The sequence below is a fragment of the Rhamphochromis sp. 'chilingali' genome (genome assembly GCF_963969265.1).
Source record: "Rhamphochromis sp. 'chilingali' genome assembly, chromosome: 17".
Classification (NCBI taxonomy): Eukaryota; Metazoa; Chordata; class Actinopteri; order Cichliformes; family Cichlidae; genus Rhamphochromis; species Rhamphochromis sp. 'chilingali'.
Genome location: NC_137944.1, coordinates 25,690,908 through 25,715,372, shown reverse-complemented (window position 1 = coordinate 25,715,372; position 24,465 = coordinate 25,690,908). Strand labels below are relative to the sequence as shown.

The 24,465-nt window shown below is 38.8% G+C and overlaps 1 protein-coding gene across 2 annotated transcripts in view; it reads left to right on the top strand.

The window, feature by feature from the left end:
• The window catches only part of samd12 (sterile alpha motif domain containing 12), a 127,868-nt gene that overhangs the window by 48,106 nt on the left and 55,297 nt on the right, over positions 1-24,465 (top strand). For both annotated transcript variants that reach the window (XM_080862252.1, XM_080862253.1), the window contains exon 4: positions 6,196-6,336. In XM_080862252.1, coding sequence (XP_080718378.1) covers positions 6,196-6,336 — 141 coding nt within the window. The remainder of the gene's footprint in view (positions 1-6,195; positions 6,337-24,465) is intronic.

The window sequence follows — 24,465 nt, the reverse complement described above, 5'->3', positions numbered from 1 at the left end:
TGCTTGATTAATGAGGACAGGAAAATACTAGAGCTTTAACACCTCAATGGCCAAAATTGGAAAGTCGAAGGGTTGTCATCTTTGCCTAAATTTCATAAATAAAAATTCTGAAGTAGCATTTAAATGGAATGAGCGAGAAAGGGGAATGAATGGAAAAGAATGATAGTGAAAAAAAGAAAGAGGGTAAACCCTTTCGGTTTTCAGAGATGGATGAAATTTCTTGTCTAATCAATATTCTGAAAGAGAACGAGCTGTGGTGACTGGATCATAGCCAGCATTTTTCTTTCTTGCCTACAGTAACAGGACAGTCATTATGCACATGTTGAGAACTAGATTCATGACCAAACGGTACGCTTTTAGGTCGGGAAAGGATGACAGTGTCACAGTGTGAGTGTGTAAACTATATGTTTTAAGTAAATGATAACTTAATGGTTTTCTGTCATGTTGTCTTTTTGCCATGATCTTTATGTGTTGGCATGTTAAATGAACTAAGGCCATGCTATATCATAGTGCTATAACTGTCTTGGCCAAGCAGCAGAACACCAGGCCGACATAATATTTCGTTCGCACCACTGTCCACACAGCCCAGGCCCTATCTCATTTTTCTTCTCACCTCTGCATTTCTGGGGCCTTTTACTGCTGATTCACTGTTTTTCTTTCGCTTCCTTACGTTCAGCCTTTCTTAAATCTTCTCCTCCCCTTACCTCATTTATTTCCTCTTGACCAATTTCCTCTGCTGTCCACCTCCTCCTTCTCCTCCTCTTCCTCTCCTCACAACCACGCTACAGTGCACAGTGTATTAATTGTGGTATGAAAAACTCCCAGCTGAGTCTTGGTGGGATTGTCAAAGCAAATGGCTCAGAACTGCGGGAAAGCAGAGTGAAAGCCTGGATGCCTTACAGAAGCTGTTCCACCCCGCTAATGCTGCCTCACTGACCGGAAGAAGCGGCGCGTTGGCATTCACCGCTGAGAACTGGCAGCTTGTTCATGATAATTGCAGAGCTTGTCATGTTGCAGGCATTCACAATATTCCACTAGACTTGTGAGATTAAAAAAGCTAGACTTTTACTCAAATTGCAACTGTGCAGCTTATGGTTGAATTTAAACTTTAAGTTTCTAGAAGGAGGGGAGCTCATATCCGCCGAAGGGATGTTCGACTAATGCCACTCTCCAGTGACATGCGGCGAGTGCTACGCTGTGGGCTCTTGCTGAATGAAGCTAGGACAGCCACTGATGTTTCTTCATTAGTGACAGTTTTCTTGCGTCCACATTTTGGCAAATCCAACACTGAACCAGTTTCACAAAACTTAGCAAGCAGTTTGCTAACTATAGCATGGGAGACGGGTGGTCTCGTAGGGTGTCTTGCATTGAAATCTACTGCAATGACCCGGTTATTGCGTTCACCAAATATCAACACAATTTCGATCCACTCACGTGTTAACCTCTTCGACATGTCAATGGCTGTGAACAAAGAGAAACTTGTAAATAACTCATGAAAGAATAAAGTTACGTTGAAACCAAGCACACCATTGTTTTTCTTGTGACATTAACAATAAGTTTGATGTGTCACATGGCCCTCTTCCTATTGAAAAAACAAAAGTTGTATCCAAGATGGCCGACTTCTAAATGGCCGCCATGGTCACCACCCATCTTGAGGAGTTTGCCCCCTCACATATACTAATGTGCCACAAACAGGACTTTAATATCACCAACCATTCCCACGTTATTACGGTGTATCAATTAGAGATGGACCGATCCGATATTACGTATCGGTATCGGTCCGATACTGACCTAAATTACTGGATCGGATATCGGAGAAAAATAAAAAATGTAATCCGATCCATTAAATATCACGAAAGCACCTCACAAAACTTGCAACACGCCGTAACTCACCTCAGAACGTTAGCACGTCGGAGCAGTATGCATCACGTGATAGAGCGGCTGTGGCATGCGGGACCTGTCGGTGGTCTGGATAGCATGTGGAGCTTCGCTAGCAACCCGGCATTTCATCTCCGACAAAGTTATCCCCGAGAGAAGTAAAGCAAGTGTGTAAGTCCATCTCTGAATGTTTGTAAAGCATTCCTGCGTTAAGCTTACCAAACGATATATGGAGCGACTGCCTCTCGCTCTCCAGCTGCTACTTCAATCATGAAACTGCTTAACGATCAGCTGATCGGCTTTTCTGTCGCGAGTCCGTCTCTCTGGTTTGTTTTTGGCCCACTTTGCACCAGAAAGAGGAAACCATCGGCTGAACAACAGCAGCACGTTTAAGCTTGATAAGCTGTTGTTAGAATTTATTTATTATTACTTTCTACTCGAGGATCTTTTTCTACGTAGCTGACGGCTGGTAACTGTGCAGGGGCGGATCTAGCAAAGTTTAGCCAGGGGGGCCGATAGGGCATGAACAGGGAAAAGGGGGCACAAAGACATACTTTTCTTTCTTATTCTCATTTAAAATGTCTAGCTTTTAATAAATAATTATCCGAATCTTACACCCAAAGTTTTAATTTGATGTAAAATGAATAGAAGTCCATTACTGTATATAGTGACTATTAAGTCTAATATATATACCCTAGTAAGCTATAGTACTTTTTCCTTTGGGAAGGTACCATCTGTGCAGTCTGCAATTTTGTTGAAGAAAGATGTTGAATCTATTTAATATTTCTTGAAAAATAATTGATTTCTGTGCATTTTTTTTCACACTGCATCAAATTAAGGTTGATTACGTTGATTAAGCATCATGAGGTGGAGTGTGAGGGGTGGTTCCCTATTTTTTATTTATTTATTTTTGTTGTTGCTGGGAGTTGGAACCCTATTAGTTAGGTTGCTTAATATTTACGCTAAGTACTCTTTAAAATACCAGAATAGGGAGGATGGTGTAGGTTTAAGTTTATTAGATTGATCAGTATTGCTGAACTATGAAATTTTTTTTTTTTTTGCATATAGGTATAACAGAATAGCTTTAGTGTAGTTGTTGTTTTAAACTTGAGTATGAACTTATACAAAATGCAGCAAGATATTTAAAAAAAAAAACAGTTTTGTTGATTAAAAAACATTATATCGGATTCATATCGGTATCGGCAGATATCCAAATTTATGATATCGGTATCGGTATCGGACATAAAAAAGTGGTATCGTGCCATCTCTAGTATCAATATAAATGGCCCACCCTGTACATTAGAGAGTTACCTAGGCAACCGAAGCAACAGGCATATGCAAGTGACAGGCTATCGGCTTCAAAGTGACACACTACAAATCGCTATATTCAAAAGTTTGAAAGTAGAATCAATTTAGGAGTTCTGAGTTCTACAAAGAACAATGGGGGAAATATCTGCATACAATACAGTGCATGTTGTTGTCATGCCTCATGATAAAAATCTGTTAAAATTACAATCACATAATAATTAAAAAAAAATCTGGGAGTAAAGATAAAAAAGGGTTGAAGCTGTCCTTAGGATAAGCAAACAGGGAAAGTCTGGGTGGAAGAGATCAAAACCAATTATCACGTAACTGTTCAGCTTATATGTTGGACTGGCTTCAGCGGGGGAATCATTCACCCGTGATGGTGACATTGTAGAGAAAGAAGAGGAAAAAGACATTTAAAAACATCATGCCAAGGTCCACTTACTACGCCATATGAGTCACAAGCCATCTACAAACAAAGTAATGTCAGGGTCCAATGAGAGCAGTTTCAGCACATAATAATGGCAACAGAGGAAAAGACTGTAAGCCTGCCCTTCAGATTGTACACCAAGAGCCTCAGCAGGCACACAAACAGGTGAAAGCAAGGGAATGTTACAAAGTAAGAACATATGGTTGAATGAAAGTTCTTCCTTAAACTTATTGACCTGAAATAAGATATATGAGGTTTAGCTTACCTTGATTCTTTTAAGTATCCCAATCTTCTGTCTGTGGTGATCACACAATGTGTGGGCAAATAAATAATGACGGGTGGGTATTAAAGTTGCGGAGAACGTAGTTATTATACTTCTATTTTTCTTTATTAGTTTTATTTTTGTTGTTTGTTTGTTTTGACTTTTTGTTCTTAATTAAAAAAAATTTCCAGAGTGTTTCCAGTTTTTATTGTTTGAAAAATGTTTCATTGTAGTTTAGTTTTTATTAGTTTCACTGCTAGTTTCAGTCTTTTTAAGTATTGCCAGTATTGCTTTAGGAAACATTAGTGTCGGTATTACAGTAAGTAACACAGTGTTTTTAAAGCAGTCTTGTAGATATCCTGAGTCTCAATAAAGATGCCCATTAAAGCTTCAATAGGCAAGTTGTGATAACAAATTTTAGTAAAGTAATAAATACTAAGGGGAGTTTCTCTAAAGCAGGGGTGTCAAACTCCAGTCCTCGAGAGCCGGTGTCCTGAAACTTTTAAGCTGAGGTGGCATTCAACAATTTGATTCATGTTGCAATGAAGCGAAGCGAATGAAGATGGTCCAATAAAAGTACATTTTTCCAAACACTTGCATTTACTTCCATTTATTTACATTTACTTCAGTAGGCTTAGGGGTTGCCACCTCAGCATGCAGTCTATAGAGTCTTGCTAATGGCCTACTAATCTTATTCATGTGTGTGTGTTGCAGCAGGGACACATTTAAAAGTTGACTGGAGTTTGACACAAGTGCTCTATAGTTTTATTTTAATTTTCCAAATTCATAATATCAAGATGATAATAATAACATATAAAGATTCTAAGCATGCATTATTATCCATTATGTAAAGTATGCCGTGTTTTCTTTGTTGTTTCTGCTGTTGTTTAAGGTAGACTTTACAGAAGCACAGAAAAAGCAAACCTCTGTTGCCATGCCAATCTATCTTGAGTTACAAGATCAGGTGCCAAGTGATGGCTGGTCAATATTTATAGACTCATAACAGCATGCTTTATGTGTGCATCCTTCTTTTTTTTTTTCATTCTGTCAGTTTGTACGTCTCACTCTTCTTTCCCGACTTTCCACTCTCAGCCTCCGATTCCACTCTCTTTTTTCACATCAGTAGTCTTCGTCTTTCCATCTTCCCATTTAATATGCTCCTCTTACTTCTGAGTCTTTATGACTCTACTTAGTTCCCCAGTGTTTTTGTAATGTCTACAGTCTTTCAGTGCGACTTCAAGTTGAGGCGTCTTAACTATATTAGGCATTTTACCCCCATCTGGCCGTAGGGCAGAGTCAAGAGCTTCTTTTGTTAGAAAGAAGAAAATTGGCCAAACACAGTCAACATTTTACCGATAACACTTAAGGGTACTTAGCTTTCCAAGCAAACTCCCTTTTGTGCTGTGGTAGCAAAGTGGTAGCATGGGGCTCAGCATGCCCAAACAATCTACAACAGATAGTCCAAGAAAGTCAAGAGACATGAAATTGTAAAGTCTGCCTTTTTTTTGCAGGCAGGCTGGATTTGAACAAAAGGAAACATTTTTATATTAAATCTTTATTATTGAGCCTTCGCATTTGATTGTTGTTGATCAAACCACAAATAGTCGTGGAACAGAGGAAACTAGAACAAAAAGAAGATGGGGACGAATATGAGAAACCAGCATCCATGAGGCTTTCAGGACCGAGCTACTCTCTTGGCAGTCAAACCAATCAGATTTTCTTGTCCAGACAGCCATCAGGGCGAAAGAGGAAAGGGAGCTGCTGGGGACGAACTTTAATGCCTAGTAATTGCTCTGCAGTATTATCCTATCTGCTTACCATCCCACATGTTACAAAGGCACTCATAAGAAGCGTTAATAATTACACCATATTCTGCATGGCTTTTTATCAGCAGCCTAAATCCCCTTCATACAAACTGATTGCATGATTAAATTATGAATTTTTATACAAGGATTTGCAATTAAGGAAAGAGCTGTGAGGGATCCTTGCTCAAGGGATACACAGTACTGATATTTATGCAGAGACGAAACTGCTTTGCAGTGAGTTGCACTGGGCTTAATTGGAAATTTCAGGCTAAGTGACGGTCACATAAAAAAGAAAGAGTCGTAAAACAGTTTCTCTTTATGCTTTTATAAAAGAAAATATTGCGTCCTTGAACAGCTTTAGGAATTTGCACTTGAATGCCGTTGACACTCTGCTCTTCCACAGGCACGAATACGTTATCGGTAGCCCTTTTTGGAGTGTCTCCAGCTGTGCATGTTAAATTTCACCCAGGCGTCTCACCTTTAACCTTCAGATTCATTTTGCGTGTTTTGTTCAGGGCGGGCTCTGATGAGATTGACGGACAGAAAGCTGGAAAGAATGGGCATCATGCAGGAAGCGCAGAGGCAGCACATCCTGCAGCAGGTCCTGCAGCTTCGTGTCCGGGAGGAAGTCCGGACTCTTCAACTTCTCACACAAGGTAACTTTTAGGCAGAACATGTTCTTCTTCATCTGCCTGTATTTTATTCCATCCCTAGCATCCTCTCGAACATCAACCCTCTGCATATCCTCCTTCACTACATCCATGAATCTTTCAACCCAAGCCGTCCCCTTTATCCAGGCTTGGTTCTGGCACTAGGATTTCACTGGCCTCCCTGTGGCTGGGTCTTCTAAGCAGAACCCTTTGCACACAGTATATACGCTGGACCATAATGCTGTCAATCTTCATCAGCATCTAGGTTTTAAGCGCACATATTTTATCTGCCTGTCAGCAATGTAAAATTCTTCTCAATAAACCCAGCATGTCACATTTTGATAAATATTCAAATCATTTAATGTGCAGCATTTATGCACATGCCATCTGTAGTCATGGCAATCACTGCATGTTTTAAAGCCTGCAGGAAGTGGTGAATCATAAATGATTATGCAACTGAGAGAGTCATGAACAAATTGTTTCTTTTGGTATCTTTTGGTGTACTGTGATCACAGACAGCTCAGAGTGGTAAACATGATAACTTGTTGATGTTAAAGGCGTAGTTTAGAGCTATCCTGCTCCACATTTACCTGGTGGAGCATGATAAGTGTATATATCTCTTTAAGGCCAGATGCAACATCAGCGTGTAAAACCCTTTAAGACGGTGCGCTTTTTGCAAGCTTCTCTGGAACGTTATATATGCTTTGCATTTTAAAAAATATATTAACTACGCTTACAGCATGTACGGCTCTAAAGAGAGATGCGCACAGAAGTCGCTGCCTTTTAAGATTTACGACTTTACCTGCCTACACAGGTCAGGCTGTGATAACTTATATGGTTACACTGTAAGGTTGTTTGACAAAACATTTCAGAATAGCTATAAAGAGTCTACCTGTATGCCAGACATTCATCTCAGCAATATGTGTGGGTGCTGCTACACTCCAACGCAAGCACAGGCATAGGATCAATGCTCGTGTGCTGACAGAAGAACAAAATACCTTCAGTTTTGCAAGCAATATGTTGAGTTTATTAACACTAAAGGAAAAGGAATGATTTTAATTGTAAGTGGACAGTTTATCTGCATACTGTAGAGCTGTCTGAATTCAGAATATGTTCTTAAGAAGTAACATTGCAGTATTAACTTAGACTGTTTTAACTACTAAACATATTGCTTTCTCTAATAATTTTGACAGCCAAGGTTTAACTGTTTTTGTCTTACTTTCCCTGCGTTAGCTTACTCTCAATGCATGTAGCAGTAAATGTACTGTTAACAAACACACTTTAGAAATATGCAGTATAGGAGCAATACAGCGGGTATAAAAATGACGACTCTGTATTTAGGTCATGCCAAAGCAGCTCAGAGGGATTTAAGTTTAGATTTTGTTTTGGCTACTCCAAAAGTTTCATTTTGTTTTTGTTTTTTGTTCTTTTTGGAGCCATTCAGAGGTGGACTTCCTGACCTGTTTCAGATCATTGTTCCGCTGCATAATCCGAGTGTGCTTGAGCTTTAGGGCACAAACTGATGGCTGGACATTCACCTTCAGGATTTTCTCGCAGAAAGCAGATTTCATGGTTTCATCAATTATAGCTAGTCATTCAGGTCGAGAAGCAGCAAAACAGTGTCAGACTATCACACTAGCACCACTATATTTGACGGTTGCTATAATGTTCATTATATGAACTGCTGTATTAGTTTTACACCAGATGCAACAGCACACAAAAAGTCCATCTTTTGTCCTGTCAGTCCACAGAATATTTTCCCAAAAGTCTTGGGAATCATCAGGATGCTTTTTTTGGCAAATGTGAGACAAGCTTATTGTTCTTATTAGTCAGTGTTTTCTCCTTGGATCTCTCATGTGGATGCCATTTTTGCCCATTGTCTATCTTATTCTTGAATCATGAACTCTGACTTTAATTGAGACAAGTGAGGCTCGCAGTCCTTTACATGTCGTTCTGGTTTAATCTGTGTCCTTGTTGATGCACTCTTGAAGTGGATAATGGTGCATGTCATCCACAAATGCATAATTTGAATGCAGTTATATGACAAATAATACAGCTCATTGTGCAGTTAATTGCTGATTACTTAGCACTCCATCTGGCTTCAAAAATGCTAATGTTGGCACATCAAAGCTCAGACCAGTGGCTCTTCATGGTGGTTATGGCTTTCTTTTATATACAGTCTCTGGGGATTACATGAAACAGACGGAAGAAACTGAGAAGTGTAAACAGCCTTACAAAAAGCTCACCATTTTCCTCCATTTATGTTCATGCACAAGGATACGTAAATGCAGTTTGTCCTTCAGTCTCATTTTTTGCTTTTGACAGACCATTCATCTGACTTTCCACAATACATTCTTCAATACATTCTAAAGTGATCCAAAATTAATGAGCTTGTCTGTTGCTCCAACCCCACCTTTTTAACAAGTTTCATCAAATTCGGCTCAGTAGTTTTTACTGAATCCTGCAGACAAACAAACATACAGAGAAACAAATAAACATCACTGGAAACATACATCCGCCTCCACTCTATCCTTGGCGAAGGCATAACAGCCAGCCAGGTGCTGTTGTTTTCCATCTTCTCCCCTCTCGCTCTCTCCTCCTCACCCTGTGAATTCTCAGCATCCCTCGTCTCTTTCTCAGCAATTCTAGCTTCCCTCCACCAGCTACCAGCAGCACTCCTCATCACCACTGTTTCCATCAGCACCCATCTGCACAGACTCTCAAGCAGAGCTTCGCCTCAGGGGCCAAGAAACAAATTCTAGGGATCTTTGTCACTTCGCAAAATTCTTGGAAAACATTTGGAATGTGATAAAGCTGGCACTGTCCCCCGCTTCTGTTTTGGTCCCTTAGCACATAGAAAACATAAAGACAGAGTGGAAAGGATGGAGATTGTCTGAGTGATGACACTTTGCTAAGGGCTACTCTTAGCTTCTTTGTCACAATTTGTGTCTCATCTTCCCCAGTCTTCTTCTTTTTTTCACTCTCTCATTCCTCTCTGTTTTGTATTGATGATATGGGGAATGACAGCCCACCAGCCTCAGCAGCATTAGGCCACTGGCCTCAGCAGGGAGCAGCCTGTTAGAGAAGCCTATCTGGGCCTCAGGGAGAAAAAACAGAACGACCAAAAATACTAATTTGATAACTGTAGGAAATCTGGAAACAGAAAGAAGAAGTAGAGGATGAAAGGGGATGTAGAAAATGTCTTTTTGTGTATGGCAGTGTGATAAGAAATTAATAAGAATAGGGTCTTTTAAGGTCTACTAAGCATAAATTAGCAATTTTCTAAAGTATGCATAAGCACTTTTTATTCACAGTAATATCAAGAACACCGGTCATGCTTCAACTTCTATTCAGCAGTCATAGGTGGTGCATCCAAGGCACTTTATATCACTGAACTTTGGTGGGAAGTGAGAGGTACTCTTAAGCTGTTGGTTCTGGACATACTTTTGGTAGTAAAAGGGAAAAAAGTGGAAGGAGAAGAGATGGTGCAGTATTTCTAGGCCCAGGGCGAAGTTCCTTCAGCTGTTGCTAAAGTGAGATACAGCTGTACACAGTTAGAAGCCGAGCCAGTGACAGAGAGAAATTAGGTGAGAAAGAGACGGTGGTTGAGTGCTGTTGAGATAATGAAGAGGAAGAAAGGAGGAGGAAGAGAAGCATTGAGAGTAGTGGGGAGAGAGTGAGACAGTAGGTGACGAGAAGGTAGGATGAGAGAGAAAAGGCGGTGAGAAGAAAGAATGAGTGAGGAATGTGAGAAAGAGAGGGGGTGAGAAAAGGAAACCCTCCTCACTTAGAGATGTGATGCAAGATATGAATACATCTCTCTTTCTGTACCTATATAAACACATCTCTCTATCCACGTCAGTTCAGTGTCACGGTTGGGCTGCAGCTTATCCTAGCTGTCATAGGATGCGAGGCGGAGTAAAGCCCCAACAGTTCGCCAGTCTGTCACAGGACTAACACATAGAGACAGGCAATTCATGCTCACATTCACACCTACGGTCAATTTAGACTCACCATTTAACCTAACCCCGTGTATATATTTGGACTGCAGGAGGAAGCCGGGAGTACCTGGAAAGAAACCAAGTGACAAAATGCAAAGAGAAAGGCCCCAGCTGGGGAGCGGTTTCAGACCCAGGATGTTCAGGAGGCGACTGTGTTAACCACCATGCCGCTTTCTATCGGTTTATGTCTGTCAAATATATACTTCATTCGACTGAGATATTAAGAGGTTGGAAGCCGGGTCACCACCTGAGGCTGTTTGTCCTGTTGCCTGAGCTTTTTTTGTTGTGCTGTAAGAAGTGTTGTCTTGAACTTGACACGTCTGTGGTTTAATCATATCTTAATTGCCTAATTTGAAGTCCACTGTAGTGGTGTACAGATGCCAAATTAGAACAGTTATGCCCTTGTCTAAATACTGACACAGACAGAGACACAGACAGACACACAGATAGACAAACAGACAGAATAAGGCATTAGAGGAAGCAGGAGAGGGAGAGCGAGAGACAGGTGTTGTAATTACTGCAGTGTACCCAGACAGAATTAGCTCAACGGACAGTGATTAACCTTTAAGGCTTGCTGGGCCATGGGAGAGAAATAATTAGATTTCTCCCCTCTCTTTGTCTCTCCCTTTCTCTCTTTGCCACGAGGACAGCGGAAGCTCACGACCACTTATTCCCTACAGTCATCAGAGATGGGCTGAAGTCCTCCAAATGGAAAGTGATATCCAGTGGTATATCCAGCCTTTTAATAGCAGCCTTAGAGATGCTTTGGAATAAGAGCAGGGTTCAGAATAACACTGATCTAAAGTGGTGTGGTGCACGATACCAGTGGTAGCATAAAAGCAAAGCAGGGGTGTGCACTGTAGGTTCAGACTGAGAAATGTGGAGCAGCACTGGAGCTGAAGGAATCTGATTAATGTTGTGCAACATCGTGTCTTTTACATTGGCAAGATTATTCCAGCACTTGTGTAGAGAGTAAACAAAAGAATAATTTGTGTTGCTGTTTCTGATGCTTGAAGGGTGAGCATGCTGAAAGAGGTGAGAAAAGAACTTTTCCTCCTTTAGCTGAAGTAAAACTACTACTAAACTAGTATAACAGTATGGAAGCCCTCAATATATCACCTCAAAAATGAATGAATGAATGAATAAATAAATAAATAAGGCTTTTTTTTTTTTGTCAGTTTGAGAACACCTGTCAAATACAGCTGTTAAATTTCCGCTTCAGCAGGGAGGAAATGAATAAAAGATAAAATCAACAAATGACAGCTTTTCTACAGTGTCTAAACATATGAAAGGGTCAGATATGGAATAGGAAGGACATTAAGGTGAATCCATGACCGAAAACCAATAAAACTGAATATCATAAGGTGATTCAGTACACCATATTGTCACAACTAGATGAAGCATCATTTCAGCATTACTTTTACCAGTCGCTTTTCTGTTTTCCAAGGATGTCCACACTTCTTGGTGCCAAGCTAGCATGAATTAGCATTTTGACCTGTCCTGTTTTTATGTGCATTTGTGCTGTGTCAGATTTAACATAAAACAAAAATAACCTGTAATGCAAGTTTTGTAAGAATTTTTATATAAATTGAACCAACTGTTTATCCAATGCATTGATGACAAAGGTCGGAGTTGTGCCACGCTTTAGCAGTAACCACTGTTACAAAGTGGCCTGATAACTTGAGGCGAGTCTCCAACATCTCTATGGTGGAATTTCCACCATGCCTTCTTTCCTGTTTTAATGTCCCAAGCCAATTTCAGTGCATTTCAGATGTGTTCGTTGACTTGGCCACTGCAAAGTCGTTTTTTTCTCCTTTCAAAGGTAGATTTAGTCTTATGCTAGGTTGCTGTCCTGCTGCATAACTTCATTTGAGTTTTCAACTTAAAGACTGATGTTCTTCCTCTGAATTTTCTAGCAGTGGGAATTCTAGTAATGATGTTGGCCAGGTTGTTGAGAGTGTCTCCTTCTTCAAGCACTTCCTAGGCACCACTATACACCAGTCTATCGTGGGAATTAAACACCAGTGAGTAAAGCCCACCAGAGAATTCTTCCAGTAGCTGAGAAAATACAGGGTCAGTCGGGAAGGTATGACCCAATTTTACACAGCTGTTACAGATAGTCCTTATTTTCTCCATCCTGACTAGAACAGCCAGTCACAACAAACAAAAGCTTGAACAAAGTAGTATATAGAGGCTCCAGGATCGTTGGTTGGGTTTTGCTTTCCATACCTTCATACTATGCCACCAGGAAAGCTAGTCACCTTCAGTCTTCTCCCATCAGGCAAAAGATACAAGAGTATTACTAACAGAACGTCATGATTGGGGTACCTACCTTCCAGATATTAAGCGCTTTTATACCCACTGAAACGCTTATAAATAACAGTTTAACCTACATCAGGTTGTGATCAGAGAATCCGAATATATTATGCACTGAAACGTATATGTTTGTATCATGCATTTGTAAAATTAACTGAACGTCTTGCAGTAAAAACTGGCCCAAGAACCATCTCACCTCTTTTTTGGTCACTGGGAAGCATGCAGGATGCAATGGCTGCCGTTTTCTCCATCTTTCATCACCACAAGAACTATGGGGCTACATCACACATTGTGTGACTTTTCTATTAGTGCCATTTGCGGGCAGGGATATTACTGTGGGCAGGGATAGCTCAGTAGGTAGAGTGGTGGTCCTATGATCGGAAGGTCGGGGTTTAAATCCACTGAAAGACTACCCTGAGGTACCCCTGAGCAAGGTACAATCCCTATCCACTGCTCACTGCTTTACTGACTGAATGAGTTAAATGCAGAGAGGAATTTCCCCTCGGGATCAATAAAGTATACATTATTTATTTATAATTATTATTATTAGCTTTTCATTCAGCCTAGAATTTCCGGGGATGTCTTGTAATCATTTGACAACAAGTGTTTCTGATTAAGTTTACAGCTGTCATCAGTGTCATGCTCTTTCTATCCACAGTAGTGACATCTGTAGTGACATCCACAGTGGTCATCTGTAGAAAAAACAAAAAAATACCACATACACAGCCAAAGATATATTTATTGCTATAGTTAATTTCAACAGTAGTTAAAAAGGAAATATTAGGATTGTATGAAAATCGAATGGTGATGTGTTACATATGTGTATTAAGAAGGAGAGCGGTGGCAGTTTGCAGCCTGTGTTTGTTTATGGCTTCTCTTGACAATAGGACAGATATTGTCCCTTTTAAAAAATATATATATTTTCTACCCAAAATGTAAATGGTATATTAATTGAAAAATAGCATTTTTCATACTCATATCTTTTCAGATGGATGGTTGGATAGATGGATATATGAAGGTTATGAGGATTAGGACACATACTTACAGCGAACTCTACACGATGTAGCATCCACTTATTTGGGATGTTTCACTGTATCGCAAGTCCACCTGGAGAGGTTGCAAGCCTTTCTTCACACAAATGCCCTGGAAACCAATTGTAATTGACCAAACATGTGGAACTAATAAAGGTTTATCTCTCTCTCTCTCTAATGAATAGATTAGGTAATTTAATCTTTGTCTGGTACCAGTGTCAACTCAGATGTATCAAAATCAATCCATTAAAATCTACAAAAGTTCTCCTCGATATCTGTGTGAATTATCAAATTTAGTTCCATTTTAAACATCTAAAGCACTGTTGTTGTTAGTAGTTTGTCACTGAGCAATTTTGTGGTTCTCACATCTAGCCCTCATCTGTGATGTAGACGAGCGGTCCCCAACCCCCGGGCCTCGGACCGGTACCGGTCCGTGAGTCGTTTGGTACCGGACCTTAACAACAGTGTAGATTCTGCCTGTGCCGCATTGTCTTTTGTGAAAGAACCATCAGACACAGACATGAGGGTAGAAATAAACACAAAGAAAAACAGGGACAGGTATTTTAAAAGCTATAAAGAATACCCATACCATTGTTGTTGTTTTTTTTTTAAACTATACAAAAATGAAACTTTTGTGGGTCCAGATTTTAGAATTATACACATTGTTTCATATTAACAAAATAATACAATTAATACCATAAATATATTTTTTAAATATTCGTATAAGAAGGGATAATGGAATAACATTTGGGCAGTTGTCCTTGCCTTGTTGTTTCTAGACATCTCTGAATGTCCTGTTTTGTCTCTTCTAATGGATCCAGTTACAGAGACTTGTTTTGTTGTGGCTGTATGACCTCAAAGTCTAGTGAAGAAGAACAAATGATAAAGAAATGTTTCCCTTAAAAATCCATGTATCCACAAGCATTTGTCTTGGTTAAATGATTTAAATGAATATTTAAAATGAATTTGTTATTTACCACTAAGGTCTAGTGATGATGTTCGTTCACTATTCCCACAATGACATCATACTCCATTGGCTTGATCTAATGTGGCATGTTAATAACTACCTTATAACCTGAACACAAAATAATTAGCCAATGGATTTTATATAAATTGGCAGACAGATAGTATTTCTATATAGTGATTATGATTAGGGGTGCAACGATACACAAAATTCACGGTTCGGTTCGGTTCGATACTTTGGTGTCACGGTTCGATATTTTTTCGATACAAAAAAAAATGTTCATGCCTTTTTAATTTGTCATTTATTAAAATTATAAATATATATTTTAACACAAAAGTACAGTTTTTAAATTTAACCCTAACCCTTGTGCGTGTTGTTTTTTAGCTCGTCATATTGCAGCCACAGAAATTCTTTTGTCCATGAAACCATAAAGCTGCACTTTTTTTTTTTTTGCCTTATAGTCTGATTTGTCATAACTTCTCCGTTTTGTGGTAAGCTTTTCTTTGGCTGTCACTTCTTCACCCTGACCTGTCTTATTTGGCTCAGCAGAACTAAAATATATATCTGTCTGTGAAGGTTCTCAATCATCCAGGTCATCGTAGTGAAATATATATCCTGCCGCACTCACATAAGCTCAGCGATTCTCTGCGCGATCAACCTCTCACATGTTTAAGCTGCGGGAGATTTCACTTGTCATGTTTGCATAGTAAGCTAACAATTAATAAGACGATGTCAGAGGAATTGGTGCACAAATTATCATCACTCACAGATCAGTGCTGTCGCTCTCTATACACAGTTCGCACGATTGCAAAGTGAAAGCAAAAAAACAAGCGCAAATTCAAACACGATTTCAATATGTCACATATTGACAGTGGCTCACCCAATGACATAATTACCCAGCTACATTTCTGAAAGAATGCAAAAGCATTGACATATATTTTTCCTTCCTACAATAGCCCGACAGGCAGGGGAGAGATAGCCCCGGGACGTCGGGCTAGCGATATTGCGAGCCCTGTATCTGATTGAGGAATCACTCATCTTTGGAAAAGAGAGTTTATTACAGAGAAATGTCTCTTTCCAAAATAAAAGCTATACTATCCGTTTCTTCTGGGCTATATTCTCAGCAGCATATTAAACATATCAGGTCTCCATAAGGAGAATCCTGTGCTAACAGCTGTCTAAATGACTCGGCTAAAGTTTGTAGCATGCATGCTTGTTTTTGTCTTTGCACTAGGATGATGTCGGTGTAAATGTGCAGTCATATTCGTTGTGTTCCCACTAGTGCTTTCAGGTTAATCTCGTTGAAATAACCTTAACGCCACAACACGGCAAATCTCCGTTAACGAGCTACCCTATACAGAGGGGCTAGACAGCCAACACGTTAACGAGCTAACTGCGCTAACACACTAGCTCCCACCCATGTAATTGAGCATTGCATGGCACATCCAACATACTGTTTTACTTTAGTCCATGACTCGCTTACCTTCAGGGTCATACGTCACATGAAAACCAAAATAATTCCAAACGCCAGATCTGAATGAGGGTGGGGAGGTCCACTTCTGTCTCGCTAGCTTGCCCTGCGCTCTTCCTTCTGACCATCCTGTCTGTGTTGAGTGCTCAGTGAATCTGCGTTCGACTACTCCGCCTAGGCTGCACTCTCGAGCCTAGGCGGAGTAGTCAAATGCAGATTCACTGAGCACTCAACACAGACAGCATCGTCAGAAGGAAAGTTGATAAAATAAATTACAAATTTTGTATTGTTCTTTTTTTTTTCTCCCCTTTGGTTTTCTTTCTTTCTCTCCCCCTCTTTCTTTCATTCTTTCCCCCTGTCCTATCCCACAGTCATGTCTGTCCCGTTTGCAACTGAAAATAAAATAAATTCATAATTATAATAAAGGTCAATCAAATGGACCAATATGATGATCCACTTAAAATAAATCCTCTTGGCATCTTTCTTGGCCTCAAGACAACAATTCTGATGGCTATAGATCCAAACGGGACACAAAAAAAAATTGAAAAAAATTGAAAAAAATTGTATTGTTCGATACATATGCGTACCGAACCGAAAGCACTGTATCGAACGGTTCAATATCGATACGAATATCGTTGCACCCCTAATTATGATTCATATGAAATTTTGCATTTCTCAGCATAGTGTACAGTGCGTCCTTCACATTAGATAAGCAATATATCCAGTAAATGAACAGTAAAAGATAATCATGTGTAATACTTAAAGTAATCACAAGAAAGCCTTTTTAAGAGGTCAGACTATGTCGAGTACTAAAAGTGGTCACACCAAAGGTTTACACTGTAGCTTAATTAATATTTATAGAGAGTTTGTATCTCAGAAAAGGTGCACAGCGCTAGTAAAATATGGATTATGAATTCTTATTGAGATGTATCGTGTTTGATTGTCGAGTAGTTTGTCACAGACAGAAAGATAAAAACAACAACCATATACTGTTTGGGAAATTTGGATGGTTAACAAGCCTCCCTGCCAAAGTGAGTGCTTGGTGGTCATCTGCTTCTTCTTCTTTCTTTCTTTTTTTTTTTTTGTTCGAACCCCAAATATCACGGCATCAATATAGTCAACCCATGTTCCTGGGTGGTCACCGACAATTTTAAAGAAGTCTCTGACAGTGTTTGTTTGCAGATGATGGGGCAAACACTGATATTTTTTTTTAATCTAATATATATTCAACATTTCACCGTTTTGCTGAGCTGCAATAATATATAAAATGCACTGGTTTTAGTCTCTTTACAAAAATAAAATTTCAAGCATAGTGCAAATAGAAATGCATTACAGTAAGAGTTAAAACATATACCAGTCATACAAATGTCACACACAGAGTTATCAATACCAGGATGATGGTTCTGTTTGAACTGTAACCTGAAAAACAATATACAGCTCTTTTCAAAAATTATAATCATTAAATCAAAAACTTTGTTTGGACAGGAGATGACATAGCCATCTTTGAAAATATAATAAAAATTATTTATGTCATCAATAATCAATAGAAAAAATGGCATTACAATGATTAAGCCCTTCCTATAACTACTGGTCACCTCCAGGATTCATGTTTTAGCTGAAATTAAGATACTTAAAATACTTTAACCCTTTCATGCATGAATTATGACAAAAAAAATCCTGATTAAGGTTTAATTGAAATGTAATCAGGCAGTTTGTCACTTCTATGGCTGATTTGGACTTCAGCAGATACACCTGTGGTCATTTTGTGATGTAGTCAATAAACATGCAAACATACTGATTTCCAGTTTTGGTTTTTGTTAGCTTTCCAGTAAGATCCATTCCAACCAGTTCAAATGACTGGAAAACCATAAATAGAAATGTCACAGCGAGTGAAGTGAGCCGTGTGGAGATAATGAAGTAGGATCCAAACGCAGGCACTTGTGAAGGTGGTTTATTGAAAGTAAAGTACAAAATAGAAAAACAGCAAACTGGACTGCAGACTATCTGTACTGGGAACAACTAAACTACAAAACACGAACCAGGACACGAACATGAAGAAGGATGGGCGGAGGTAAGTGATGACGGACAGCAGGGAGAACACACGGATGAAATCCGATGGATACACAGACGGACCAGCGACTACAACAACAGAAGACACGACTTAAATACACTCAGAGAAACACAGGGAGATTACACACAGGTGGGGGACACAGCTGGGAGTGATTAACGAGACAAGGGAGGTAAAACTGAACACACTCACATGAGACGCAGACCTACACAATAAAACAGGAAACAAGAAAACACTACACAAAGACGCAGACTTGACACTGAGAGACAGACAGAATATAACACATGGAACTTGAACTATACTGAACATGAGACACAACCGAAGAACAAATCCTTAAACATGAATAAACAGAAACATAGAATTCTAAATAATAATCAACGAGGCACAAAAGTAACAAAACGATCATTCAAAAACAAAACCTAAGAACTCAAAATGCTGTCGAACCGACCCAGAACCGTGACAAGAAAGACATATTAAGTAAATTCATCATATAAAAATTAAAGACAGTGCTCGAACATCCAGGTACGGCTGTCCCATACTGTTCATCTGCATATGGTTAGTAGAAAAATGTTTGGTCAACCATCCAAGTGACTTCTTATGATTTGCTGCCTGCAGGTTCTAACCTCTGACTAGCCTTTATTGGAGTGTACTCTACAGTTTGTTTGTTTTTTATTGTAGTAGCACTTGCCTGACAAACTGTGCACTGGGAAACCTGAGCAATTATTGTGGCAGGGGAATTTCAAATTATTAAATGAACACCTTTGTTAATTAGAAAGTTCTAACAAATGACTTTTAGCCTCGTTTAAAAAAAAAAACAGTTATAATATTTGGAGTACCCACCCAGTTATCGATGTCTACTGACATTCGTGGCCAGTACAAACATTTTGAAATGGCTTCACGTGTTTTTGTTTGCCCACAGTGAGCCTCAGTGGGGCTGGCATGAAAACCAGAGAAAGTAGTGTTGGCTTCATTGTTCCCACACACTATCTTTGTCATGATAGACCTGTCAGTGCTTTTGTGATGCTTGTGAAACAGCTGCTCTCCTAAACAGAAGGAAAAAAGTATATAGAACATTTTTATTGTAGGTTTACTAGGGGTGTGTATTGGCAAGAATCTGGCGATACAATATGTATCATAATACAGGGTAGACGATACGATATATTGCAATACTAAAAGCCAGACGATATTTGTGTTTAGTAGGACTAAATTTAATTAGGAAAACTCAAGTAAACAGTCCAAACTGTTTAATGCTTGACATGAAACATCTGAAACAAAAACACTCTAAGTTCAAAATGAATGGAGAAATTAACATCTGCCTTATTAGAAGTCATGTCAAATAAACAAACAAAGACTACTTTACTGAAATATCAAGTATTTTTTAACATGAAAAAAGTAAACATGTAACACTGAAGTCTTTCTAAGTACTATGATTGTAAAATACTTATCCAAAAACTGCTCTATGGAGCATCAAAACAAAGTACTTTTTATGTGACCTTAACATAAACAAATATAAATCAAAAATGAAATTGCTTGAAGAATCCATCCAAGTAAACATTAACAAAAAATGTAAAGTGCTATTACAATTAAGTGTTAATAAAATAAAGTACAGCTCTGCAGTGTCCATCAATGGAACACTTTTAGTACAACCTGAAAAAAGGAATTTACTCATCTAAATAAAAGTGCTTATGAGACTCAACCAAAATGTCAAACATTCTCATATCAGAGATTTTACATGTGTAGTGTTTTCTCAGTGTTTATTTTTCAATTTCCAGATTTTTGTGCAGGAATACAAGCTGATCGACATGGTCAGCTCTCAGGACACTTCTCTGTGCATTTACTATGTCTCCTGCAGAGGAGAAAACTCTCTCTGCAGAGACACTTGTTCCAGGAATGCATAGGAAACTCCTTGCTACTTTGGATAGCTGAGGCAAGTCTAGCCGCGAGAGCCATGTTTGGTGCATTATCGGTAACAACAACAACAAGGTCCTTTGCGTTCAATCCCCATTCAGCCACAGCGTCAGTTAGTAACACTGCAATGTGCTCACCTGTGTGACTGTCATGCATGGCTCGGGTTTGTAGTACATGAGACTGAAGGTTCCACTGGTCCGTTATGTGATGTGCTGTAACAGTTACGTACGATTCAGTGGCTCTCGAAGTCCAAGCGTCGCATGTCAGAGCAACTGTCTCAGCCGAGTTGAGAGAGTCCAGCACTGTCGCTTTGACTTCTTGGTACAACTTTGGCAGAGCGAAGTCCGTGATGTGTTGTCGAGACGGAACGGTGTAACGGGGCTCCAGCGTTTTAATCATATTACGAAATCCTTTATTCTCCACAACACTCAGAAGGCGCATGTCTTTGCAAATAAAAACAAGTACTGACTGCGTTTTTTTTGTTGCACGAGTTGAAGTTGCTGGTAGTTTCGAAAAGTTAACTTCTTCAATTGTCCGTTGAGAGGGATCACCTCGTTTCATTTTAAAATTAGCATTTGACGCTACGTCGCTATGGTGTCTAGACACGTGTGTTCGTAAATTTGTTGTGTTACCGGAATATTTGACTCTGGCGGTGCAGATTCTACAGACTGCATAGCTCTTGTCATAGTCTTTACTGCCTTCTTTTGTCCTAAATCCAAAATAAGTCCACACATCAGCTTTGAAAGCTGCGGGGGCCGGCTGTATCCTCTCCTCTTCAGTCATCAGTTAGCTAGTATCACACACGTCCACTGACTGTTCTACTTCGTTCTTTTGGCAAACTAGAGGCTTCTACAGTTATCGTGAGACCTCGTTTTTACGTCATAGTAAAGGTGGTAAACTGCAAACCAGTGGCCGGAGTTTGAATTCCAACATACAAAAGAAATAAACAGTAAATGCATGTCATTTTTCAATAAAAAAAAATCGATAACAGTGATTTTAAATATCGATTCAGTATCATTGCGCGAAATATCGCGATATTTCGTTGTATCGATATTTTCTTACATCCCTAAGGTTTACCCTGATAATGGTAATATGTGGTAATGAAATCTTTCCTTAGTATAAAATATGCACAAATTAGTAACTTGGGGAGAAATTTTCACTGATTGTCTCATATTTTTATGAGCTGCCCCCCTCAGAAGCCAAATAACTGATGCCAGATACACCAGAATAGTATGAACAAGACCTCCAGAAAAACTGTCATGCTGAATGCATTTAATAGTAATTCTGAAGTTTTATATTTATATTTCTGGTTATATTTTTCCTGCAAATATTCACTGAAATTAATTTCATGATATATTTAAGGCTGTCACTCTTGTCACACACATTTAATGTATAACTATGCTGTATAAATATGCTTCCACGACCAGATTTATAATTTCTGACAGTTAACAAAAGGTTATATAAACTGCAGATAAATACATAAAGGCCTTCATGTGGTTTTTGTCCCTTTTTGGTTATGTAATAACAATTTAATCTTAAATTAATCAAGGCATAAACTGTAAATAACAATTCACATTAAATTATAAATGAAGTAAATATGTGTTAATACTGCCACCTTTAAGAAAGTAATATTGCTTGCTTTGTCAGTGCTGTGTACTTAATAGCAAATTATGCTCAGAGCCTAAAAACATGTAGAGTAGAATAGAATAGAATAGAATAATCCTTTGTCCCACAAGGGGAAATTTGGTTGTAACAGCAGCAAGAAAAAAAACTATAGTAACTAAATCTAGATCTGCTTAAGTTAAAAATAATATGGTAACATTCATCTTTCACTGTTTCATAAAAGCAAAACATTACTACTTGAGAACTAGTGAGCATAAATGAATTTACTCTGAATTATAATTATAAATTGCTCGATTGTGTTCTTTCTGTTTAGTTGTCCCCAGTTTACACTATCTGACTAGCACAGAGTTCAATATTCAACGTATCAGTTTGTACACCATTTTGCCAAAAAGTTGTGATGACATGATGCCATTCATCTTCTTGTGGTTTACCAACTGTTTCCATGGATGCTTTTTTAAAAGGGATTTTTCAGATGTTGTAGTCATGAAAACTTTGAGGTGTAATTTCTTGGATGTTTTGCATAGAACTTATTGCAACATTGTTGGAGGATTTGTGGAATTCCAGCCACTTCTGAGAGATGAACTGTTGTTCCCCATTTTCAGCAGCTCAAAAGTAACTTTGCTCATGAAAGCAGTGGGATGAATTGTAGTCTCATCAATAAACACTAGCAGGGAAACAATCCCATTGCATAACATTGGCTCTACCATGTTTGATGCATTTCTGTTGCATTTCTTGCATTGTGTCATTCTGGTGAGACTTTGTAGCCAACTTTGTTCTTCTGAGAAAGATCTACTGAATAAATGATTTGACTTTGCAGGACTGTTTGCAATCAGAGTTGTTTCTAGTCCAGCTGCAAGCACTTATCAGTGCACCAGACTTACCAACCAAGAGGGCAGATATGTTTTTGTGTTAACAGAGGTTGCTTTTCCTTTTATGTGTCACATTTTATTTGAGGGTTTATTAAATGTTCGTGTTGGATCTACACAAAAACAACCGAACAACTCCCATCTATTCATGTTAACGTAAATGTCTTCATCTAAGGTATAAATCCTTGATATTTTCCCCTGACATACTTTGGGCATTAAGAGAGAATCAAAAGATCTGTCCATGTCTGAGGCAAAGTAAGGAGGACTGGATGAAAAACAAAAATATCTGCCCTTCTCTAGCAAATTAAAGTGAGTTATGGCTTCACATTAACTCTTCTGACACCTTAAAAAGTCAAACTCTGAGACAATGGAAGAGGGAATGAGATTGTTATGATTAATTAGGTTGTTTTCTTTATAATGCCATTTAGCCATTCAGATAGTTGTGTGTAAAACCCTCTAGTGAGTGCACTGAATCTCCACGAATTAACTCCAAATACAAAGATTGGAAGCTGTTAAGCCATCGTCTTTCTCCTCTTAAAAAAAATCTCATTTTACTCTTCTTCTGTATTCAATTTCATGCTTATAACCATTTCAGAGTTTTCAATAACAGCCCTATGCCAGTAAATATGCTATTACTGGCTTGTGAAATCATCGCTCTTAAAAGAAACTTGAATTACATAGCTGACAGAGCTCTATGAAAGTGGTTTTCTGAGTACATAGTGCTAATCTGTGAATGTAGACACAGGCTCACTGCTTATGCTTCATTTACTGTAACAGAGACTCGTTTAAAGGAGAAGATGAGGACACCTTTGAAGAAATTGGACATAGCTGCTTGACAGTTTCACTTTCTTTCACTTTGTGCACTTGTGCCTGTTATTGTCCACTGGATTCGTGGCATTTGTTCTTCGGTTGTTGACACGTTTGTTTGCTTGAATCAACAGTATAAAACACTTTTTAAAAAGATGTTAAATGTAGTTTCAGCTCCCATACTTTATCAGTGACATAATATATGCACGCGAACATTCAAAAGTAAGTAAACAAATAAATCTTAGACATCCCTTAATGTTAGTGCTGTTTTTGATTCCTTCCAGATAACAAGAGCTACTGTCTCTTTTCTTTGCTTAAATCTCTGAAACTATGGCCTGAATTTCTTATTCCTTTCCCAGTCTGACAGTTTATGTAAAGTACTATGGCCCGGGGGCAGTAAATGAAGAAAGTTTTTCTGTTGGGATTTAGTAGACCTATGTTTCCTTTGCTTCAGGCCCCTTAATGAATGATCTCCCCCTGCTTCATGGATTTATAGAGGAAATCTCTTCAGTAACAGGATACCCTCTCCAGCTTTTTTTCCATGTTTTTTTAACTTGTTCGACACACACACTGTGCCGAAATGAAGATTCCAAGTAACTAGAGACACTTTACTAACCATAAATAAAACAAATTTCACATATTCCCCCTCTAGTAAATTACTGCATCATTTTACAGTCCAGTGATTGTGGGATAACAAGCAGTCAAATCAATAACATTAATGCTTACAACCACAAAGTGGGAACACTGTGAGGTTGGCTCAGAAGTGGTAAGACACTGTGATCATGTACAAGATTAAGAGATCTTTTAGATTTTTTGCTTCCAAGCTGTACCCCTGGACCTGTGTGCTAATTTCCAGGTCCATTTGTTTTTCTTGACTCTCTATGTGAGTCACAGTTCAAAATAATCCTTCTTTACCTTATACTGTCCTTTATAGTTCCCTTTGTCCTATTGCCCTCCTTCACGATGATTTCAGCAGGTGGTTGTGGCTGCTGTGCTCAATACTAGTGCTGTGAGCCTAAGATCAGAGGTGGCAAAAAGTACAGACTTTCTTTACTAAAGTAGAAGTACAGATGCCTGAGT